At 49.0% G+C, this 8,703-nt stretch overlaps 1 protein-coding gene across 6 annotated transcripts in view; it reads right to left on the bottom strand.

Moving 5' to 3' along the window:
- Nucleotides 1-6,161: 6,161 nt before the first annotated feature.
- Nucleotides 6,162-8,703, bottom strand: part of VPS8 (VPS8 subunit of CORVET complex) — a 230,538-nt gene continuing 227,996 nt past the window's right edge. For 2 of the 6 annotated variants that reach the window (XM_016159715.2, XM_036220019.1), the window contains one exon: nucleotides 6,172-6,904. In XM_016159715.2, the coding sequence (XP_016015201.2) occupies nucleotides 6,755-6,904 (150 nt within the window). In that variant the 3' untranslated portion in view covers nucleotides 6,172-6,754. Of the gene's footprint in view, nucleotides 6,905-8,703 lie in introns of all 6 variants that reach the window. The other 4 variants (XM_016159713.2, XM_016159714.2, XM_016159710.2 and 1 more) reach the window with 3 other exon arrangements.

The raw sequence follows: 8,703 nt of genomic DNA, 5'->3' as shown, positions 1-8,703 counted from the left end.
CTAGAAGGCACTTCATTGTGGCTCTTACAGTTGCTGACTACACACACTTTTGTTCTGCAGTAAACTTTAGCCTCTCATCCTCCTTACAGTTCAATCCCTGGGAACTGGCAATGCCTTTACCTTGGGTAGGTCACCCCAGTTCTGTGCTGATAAGAACTGTGGGCAAGACAGTAACTCAGCACTTGGGTTCACCGCAGTAGGGTTAAAGGAGGGGCAACTGGGGGTCAGATGGAATCCTGTAGGAACCAGGCAGATGTGGAAATTTGATGGAAACAGAAGTGAAAAGCAAGGCAAAGTAAACCCCCTAGGTTTTAATGGTGTTTTTCTGTTTGTTTCTTTGAATTTTCCTAGTTTCCTAAGATGAATTGATATTACTTTTGTAGTCAGAAGGAAACCCAGTAAGTTATGTTGAAGATGCAGAGTCCTAGGTCAGTGAGGCTGGTGGGGTCTGACTCAGCTGGGTGTGTGGGATGAGAGCAGAGAGCCCCTGAGTCCAGGCAGCCTCTCACCTGCTCATGTGCCTGCCAGAAGAGACAGGAGTGTGTGTCCTGGAACTACTGGCCTCCACTGAGGTGTAACCCCATTCTAGACTTCCATCCCTGGTTAGAAAGTTCTTGGGCCAGTGGGTTGAAGAGAGAGGAGAGGATCTGTTTCTTAATTGTCTTTCTCAGTCCCCAGCCTGAAGCTCTGCATGTGAATTTGGAGATGGGAGATCAGGAAGGTTGGGCTGTGGTGGGACATGTTAGTGCTCTATGTCACCTAGCCTGTCACCTAATATAAAACCCCAGGTGATTTATCCCCAGAGAAAGGTCTGGAACGTCATTGCAAAATGATGACAAAGCACAGCATAGTGGACCAGCAAAGCACCACACATCTGAATCGGGACTTACCAAGCATTTTCCCAGATGTTCACTTATCCGCCATACCAGTGACTCTGTGTGGTAGATGGAATAGGGTAATTTTGTGAGCTTATGGCTGAAGCAACCAAGAGCTAAACCAACTATAAAAAAAGGCAGGTGAGGCACACAAATGGCCGGTAAGTAGCAGGGCCAGAGCTCTAAACTTTGGCTGATTCCAAATCGAGCCAATGTGCAGACAAACCTCACCCTGCTCCTGGTTAGGTTTCTCTTGCTCATCTGTGTCTCTCCTCCCACACCTGAGGCTCTGCGACCTTGCACACTTAGGCCCTCCTTAGACTGAGACCACCCCCGGCTCTAGGTAGAGCCATTGAGGAGCCACAGCTCAGCTCTCTGGGCGTCATCTAGTGTTGCCCTTGTCGCCAAGTTGCTCTGGCTTTGTGCCCAGTTGGGCTTGACCTGGACCTGGGTCTGCCACGAAGCCTAGATGCTGCTTCATCTGAAGCCAGTTCCCAAGAGGATTCTTAGATCCAGTGCTCAGATGTGGCAATGGATCTAAGAATCCTCTTGGGAATTGGCTTCAGATCTTATCACTTTCGGTATCAGCTGCTTCTGCTCTCTCTCCTTCCCAGTCGTGTTGGGGTGGGACCTTTGGTTTCAGCTGCCCCCTTCAACTATTGCATACCCTCAGTCATTCACGTTGGACTGGCCACCTGGGGCCAGTCTACCGCAAGGCACTCACTGATGATTACCCAGCCGTGAACATCTGATCTCTGCCGTGACCAGGGCCCCATGCATTAATTAGGCTTAGGGCCAGCTTTCTGCTCTCATGTTTATAATCTGCCTGTGTAAACTGCGATGCCAAAATTCACAAAACAGATGTAGGCACAGCCATATATCTGTGGGATGACCTGAAAAGCTATAACAGTCTATCTGCAGTGCCATCATAGAGGCCAGTCAGCCCAGGAGCCCTCAGGAAGGCCTGGGGCGGGGAGATGGCATGGCACTGTGCCTGGGGTAGGGGGTACCTCATCAAGGCCTGGGCGGGATTTGCACAGGGATCCACAGAACCTGTTTTACCTGGGAATCTAGAATAGTGAGAGGTGGCCCTTGCATGGTTTAGGGGCTGCACTAAGTATATGGGGAGGACACTATGGATTTGGGGTTCCCAAGGAACCCAAGGTCCTAGATGAATGAGGGGCCCAAAGTGGGCATCTCTGGATAGGTCACTGAGAGATTAGCCTAAGATTAGTAGGTCCAACTAGAATTCACTGTTGCTTTCAGATTAACTGTTAGGGCCTGTGCACTAAATTCTGCCCCAAAGGATTAATTTATTCTCACTTCCCCAAAGGATTAATTTATTCTCACTCCATGATCAACATATCCAAGAGTCAGGGACTGTGAATTCCTGGAGCTGCAATGTGTTCCCTGAATCAAACAGGAAATCGCCTGGGCCCCATATTATGCCTGATACAACACTTAGGGAATAATGGGGTTATGGGGAAGTCAGCAATGCAGAGGATGAAGGGAGGGAGTTGATTGGAAATCACCATCTTCGGTGGAGGTGGGAGCGGATTGTGGGAGTGTTGAAGGATGATGGGCCAGCTCACTCGTCTGGGGAGAGAAGAGGCTGGGTTGGGCAAACTCTCTAAAGACTCCAGGCTCCCTAAAGACTATTAAGACCAAATCCTGACCTTCAAGATGGATGTAGTGCCGAGTTCTGAGGAAACAGATGTCGGGTAGGAATGGGGCTACGGGCCTCGCTCAGTTACAGGGAAGTGCCCCAGTGTGAAACCGAGGCCCAGGCTCCAGCAGCTTAACAGCAGATCCTGCCAGGCTCCTGAGCCAGCTACCCCCTGGCTGGGCCAGGAGGCAGATGTTGGGGCCTGTGCACTACGGGCCAAGCTCAGGAAGGGACTGTGCAGAGCGTAGGTGGTATGCACCTGCTCTCATCTTACCTAGCCCATCCCACCCCCGGGCTGCAGACAGTCATTCATTCATGCAGGTGGACATATATTCAAGAGTGTTAATTATACTTACCTTTCTAAATTATTCCTAAGTTTATACCCAACAGAAATATGTACATATGTTCACTAAAAGAAGAATGGAAATAGGCCAATAATGGAAACAACCCAAATGTTCATTAACAATAGAATGGATAAATTGGGTGTGTTTATACAATGGAAAAGTAGCAATGAGAATGAATCACGTGGGTAAATCTCACAAACGTAACTGAAGTGAAACCACTTCCAAAACAGTACATAACATACTTTAGTTATATAAAGTTCAAAACAGGCAAAGCTATCTATGCCGGGAGAGGTCGGGATTGTGGTTACTTTGTGGGGAGGTGTGATGAATAGAGAATTTAGGGGACCTCTGGGGTGCCGATCATTTCGATTTGCTTGATCTTGGTGCTAGTCATGCAAGTGTGTTCACTTTGTGAATTAATCTAGCTGTACACACAGGGTTTGTGAACATTTCTGCCCATAAAAAGTTTACTTAAAAAGACAGTGTCTTAAAGATGGTGATACTTACTCTGTTTTAAGCACTGGGTTACAGAGGACACAGCGTGGACAGAACATAAGCCTGACTTCAGGACTGATGGAGACAGGAAAACGCCCATGTGTGGAAATAAGGAGAGTCAAACATTTTCCTTGTTGAGCTGGGGAAGGCTTCAGACTATTGAGGTTTGGGGCACATGGGTGGCAGAAAGATGGCCAAGGACAACCCAGAGAGGAGGGGCTGCTGGGGTGAACTCTCTGATGACCTCAGCTGCCCGCAGGGAGCCCAGCAGTGCTCGGGCCCCCTGGGAGCCTGGAGTTGGCCCTTGGCTTCCCAGAGGACAACAGACCCGGAGGCCTTCCCTGTATCTCTGGGCACATAACAGGCGTCTGATTCTGAAGATGCACCTTTGGACAATCATTTTCAGCAGGCAGACTTGAGTAGGAACGCAGAGCTTCTAAAATAGTTCTCAAAGCTCTGAATTATTTATTCTCTAACGCATGCATCATTGATGAGGCCTCTGTTTGCTTCCTCTTCCACACACACCTTCCCTCCCCCCACCTCTGCAGGCTCTGGTTGGTAATGTCATTTCAGAAAGCACTTCCCGCATGTCATTTGGATTTTGCTATAGATAAAGCAGATTGCTTTTATTTTTGTTTTTCGAAAGAGCAAACAAACAGCCTACCTCCATTCACGCATGGGCGAGTGGTGGGCTGGAGCGGCTGAACGGCAGCCCAGGGTGCTTTCCCACAGCCCATTCTGCTCCTGGTGGAGAACTCCTTGCCACTCTGTTCCCCTGGCGGCGGGACGGAGGCAAGTGCGGAGTGTGGGTGCGGGGGAGGGAGGAATTCCGCTGAAGCTGGCTGCTCAGAGTAACCCCGTTTTCATGTTGTCCATTCAGATATTTACTGTTTACTAGGTAACGAAGCTGTGACAAACCCTGCTGTGTTTGGCCACTCAGAATCCACTCCCCTCTCCCGTCAGGGTTTCCCCTGATTTCCTTTCAGAGGCTCTCTGGCCTTCCTGACAGAGAGTAGCCAGGGAGGAGGTACCCGCCCTCCCCTAAAGGTAGCTGAAGGGTCTCAGGAAACTCCCTCCCCTGGATCCTTTCACCACCTGTCACAGACAAGGGGTGAACATGTGACCTAGAAAACCACCTGGAGCTCAGTACTGGCGCCAGAGCAGGGTGTCAGAGCTGCCTGCTGTAGGCCTGCCCCTGGTCCTGGGAGCACACCGCCCCCCTCCCGGCACCACCCCTCTCCCCCTGTCCCCGCCCCAACCCCGTTCCCCTCATTAAGCTCCATGGTGATGTCAGCTTCTGCAGTTCCTGAGTCTAGAAATATTTCCAGATCAGTCTTTGCCCCTAAGGAACTGCTTTGAAGTGGGACCTGACATCGCTGCAGAACAGAACATGTACTAAGTGCCAGGAAAGGGGCCAGGGATAGTGACAATGGTCTCCTGACGGCAGGGGTTGGCACTCAGCTCAGGCCTGCCACATCTCCAGTGCCCAACACTCAGAGCTGGGTTCTCACCTGCCCTTCGGTGAAACAAGTGTGCTCTTCAAATCCAATCCAGAGTTTCTTCTTAGGAAGGCATGACCTGAATATAAAGCTGCTGTAATGTATTCAGTGGTGCAGTGACTTGAATGACAAGGTAAAGAACTCTTGGGGACTGATAAAATAGGACAGGGGCTAGAGAAGAGTAATCTGTTGGTGTGGACTGGCCCTGATTGAGCAGGGGTTCTGATACTCGGTAAACTGCCCTGGCTCTTTATACGGGACAATGAAGACAGGCAATCACCGAGTTTGCTTTGAGAATGCCAAACTCCGCTGGTCTAAATTTGAAGCTCATCGAGAAACCTTCTGATCTGTAATTTGGGGAGCTAACAGTTCTGAGTTCAAATCCCTGCTCTGCCACTCCCTGAGTGTGTCATCTTGGTTAACTTATGTCTGAGCCTCAGCTTTCTCAGGTGTAAACCGGGGTTGAGGCTATCGCATCAGATAGCTGCAGCCAGCATCCAGTCGATGTTCACTTAACGCTCACCACCTCCTCCAATTTGACCTTCTCGCACCTCCATCGGGAGGCAGTAGCCGGTGCTGGTGCCCTGGGTCTCGGGAGGAGTTACACAGGCATCTCTCGGGGTATTGTGGGTTTGGTTCCAGAGTGTTGCAACATAGTATTGCACTTAAGTCGTAATCATTTTTCTAGTGGAGAGTTTTGCTTGCAATTTGTTAAAAATGGAACACCTGTGAAGCACAATAAAGTGAAGCACAATAAAACAAGGTATGCCTGTATCATGTTTGCCATGAGCCTACATAGTGTTAAATGTTTGTATGTATTGTTTTAGTCTTCACAACTGAAATTGAAGCTAAGAGAAGTTAAATGACTCATCCAGGATCACAGCGAGCTTGTAGCAGAGGCAGGATCAGCACATTTGCATCTGGTTTATACATCTATTTCCAGTGGGCTTGGTTAGCATAAGCAACCCAGCGCATGAGAATCTGCTCATCCCTGAATGGACTGATGAAAAAGGAGCACCTCAGCCTGCCGTGGGTTCAATGACATACAAAGTCCCAGGGTCAAGAAATATAAAACCACCTCTCTGGCAGCCTAGTCCCTGTCAGGGAAGCACTTGGGTGGCTGGGCTGCTCTGAATGGAGTTGAAATGCTTACTTGAATAAAAGTAATGTCACAATCAGGGTCTTTGACTTTTGAGCTAATGAAACTGAGTGTGGCAGTAAGAGTTCTAAAGGTTCTAAACTGTCTGTATGGCTTGACAGATTGAGAGCCGACAGCCAGCCAGCAGCCTGCAAACTTAAACACAGAGGTGTTTATTGTTAGGGAAAATCTTACACTCAAATGGGTTTTAACATAAACACATCAAAAGGGAGATGCCCCAACCCCACAGGCTCTGGGCTCCCTCCAGTGCAGGTTTCAGTTACACTGCAGCCTGGCCACCGACACCGTTCCCGCTCCCAACAGCAACAGAAGTTGAAGTCCCTCCATGTCACCCACCAACTGGAGGAGACGAGTATGACAGACCCCAGAATGCTGTCTGCGTGGGCCCCACCTACTTTCTAGGCTTCAGGGGAAACAGGAAAAAAGCCCCAACAGGCAGAGCACAAAAGGCTGGATGGAGGTATATGACGTTATTTTGCTTACAAAGCAAAACAACACCGACTAGTCTGAGGAAATGATGCAGTGACAACATCATGGAAGAGACAGGATGTCTCCCTGGGGAATGGTGGGTGCGTAGACAGCCCTGGGCACGGTTCACCTCAGATCCTCTGCGCAGAAGTGTGGGAGGCAGCGGGGGCCAAGCCAGTCGAGAGGGGGGTTCCTTCCCAGTTGCCTCAGGATCATCCCTGGTCTCCAGGCCAGACCCCAGACAGGCATCAATCCTCAGTCACAGGTGGGGGAATGAGCTGCAGCTGGAAGTTCTCATTCTGGAAGATGCTGTTGAAAGCAGGGCCACTCTGGGAGCCACTGAAAGGCCTGTAGCTCTCACTGCTGCGGTTCTGGGAGAGTTCTGTAAGGAGAGCCAGCTGCAAAGGAGGGGACACACATCAGCCTAGGCTTGTGGGGGCAGAGAATCTGTGGGGGTGGGAGGGGATGTGGAACGGAGGTGGGGGATCCTGAATCCCCCTGCCTCGAGTCCAGGAGGGACTGTGCTGCACTGTGGGAAGATATAAAAATGGTCTGAGTCCCCGGTCTGTATCTCACAAACAAGTACTGTAACTTTGGGCAAGTTCACTTCATCTTTTGGGGCCTACATTTATTTCCTCCTTTAATAATGCCAAGACTGGACTGGGTAAATCCCATAGGCACATCAAGCTGTGACAGTGGTCATGGAAAGTGTCTGATTCTGAACCTGCCACGCTCCGAGTGCTCCTCGTCCAGTGTGACCCTGTAGCCTCACCCTGAGCCGAGGTTCTCCACTCTCTGCTCATCTCATGCCACACCCTCCCTCCTAGTGAGTTCCCCTCAGGGCGAGAGACCCTGCATTATGACCACCGGCTCTGACCGTTCTCTTCTGTAACCTGGATAGCTCTAAATGAGTGCCCGGCTGTCACCTGAAACTCAGCGGCTGCAGGGGAAACTCAGACCGTACCTCCTCTTATTGTCCTCCCTGCTCCCAGCTTCCCTATTTCCACCAATGACACTAGCGAAAACCTCACCCTGTGGCTCAGTTCTGAAAGAGCTGCCAAGGACAGAGTGTGGCAGGAGGAAAGGTTAATGCCAGCCCACTGCGAAACCAGGCCCTGCCACGCAGAGGGGGCATTCGTTTTCCCTCAAAGAACCTCTGTAAGAGTAAGGAGCCTGATGGCCTGGCCCTCGAGATGCCCTTGATGGTCAGAGAAGAGATGAATTCAACACCCAAGGTGATCCTGTGTTAGACCCCAGGCTGGAAGTCCATAGGGACCTTTAGCCCCAGGGAACTGCGGTGAGTGCTTTTTAGGTGCCAGGCACTATGCTAGGCCCTCTACATGTATATTAGTGCTATTTAAAACAATTTTTAAAAATTTTAGTTGTATCTAATATTAGTTTCAGGTATACGATATAGGGTTATTTTCATACCTTACAATGTGATTGCCCCACTAATCCTAGTAACCGCTCGACACCGTGCAGACTCACACTCATGGACCATACTCCTCGTCACCTTTAACACCCACCCCCTCACCCCCTCCTCTCCGGCAACCATCTCTTTGGTCTCTGTTTCTATGAGTGTTTTTGTTTTGTTTTGGCTTGTTATATTTTTAAAAATTCCACATTTAAGTGAAATCATACGGTATTTGTCTTTCTCCGACTTATTTCACTTAGCATAACTCCCTCTAGGTCCATCCATGTTGTCAAATGGCAAGATTTAATTTTTTACTGCTATATTATATTCCATTGTATGTCTTCTTTATTACTATTCACCTATTGATGGGCACTTAAGTTGCTTCCATATTTTGACTACTATAAATAAGGCTGCAATGAGCAATGAACATAGGGATGTATATATCTTAAAATTAGTAATTCTGATATTCTTTGGATAAATGCCCAGAAGCAGAATTGCTGGGTTATGGTAGATCTATTTTTAGTTTTTTGAGGAATCTCCATTCTGTTTTCCATATGGCTGCACCAATTTGCAGTACCACCAACAGTGCACAAGGGCTTCCTTTCTTCCACATCCTTGCCAACTCATGTTATTGGTTGACCTTTTGATAAGAGCCATTCTGACCGGCATGAGGTGGTATCTCATTGTGGTTTGGATGTGCATTTCCATGATTAGTGATGTTACACATCTTTTCATCTGTCTGTTTTTGAGAGAGGTCTTTTCAAGTCTGCAGCCCATTTTTTG

This window comes from Rousettus aegyptiacus, unplaced genomic scaffold, assembly GCF_014176215.1.
Source record: "Rousettus aegyptiacus isolate mRouAeg1 unplaced genomic scaffold, mRouAeg1.p scaffold_m13_p_4, whole genome shotgun sequence".
NCBI classification, from domain to species: Eukaryota; Metazoa; Chordata; class Mammalia; order Chiroptera; family Pteropodidae; genus Rousettus; species Rousettus aegyptiacus.
This window is presented reverse-complemented; position numbering and strand designations above follow the sequence as displayed.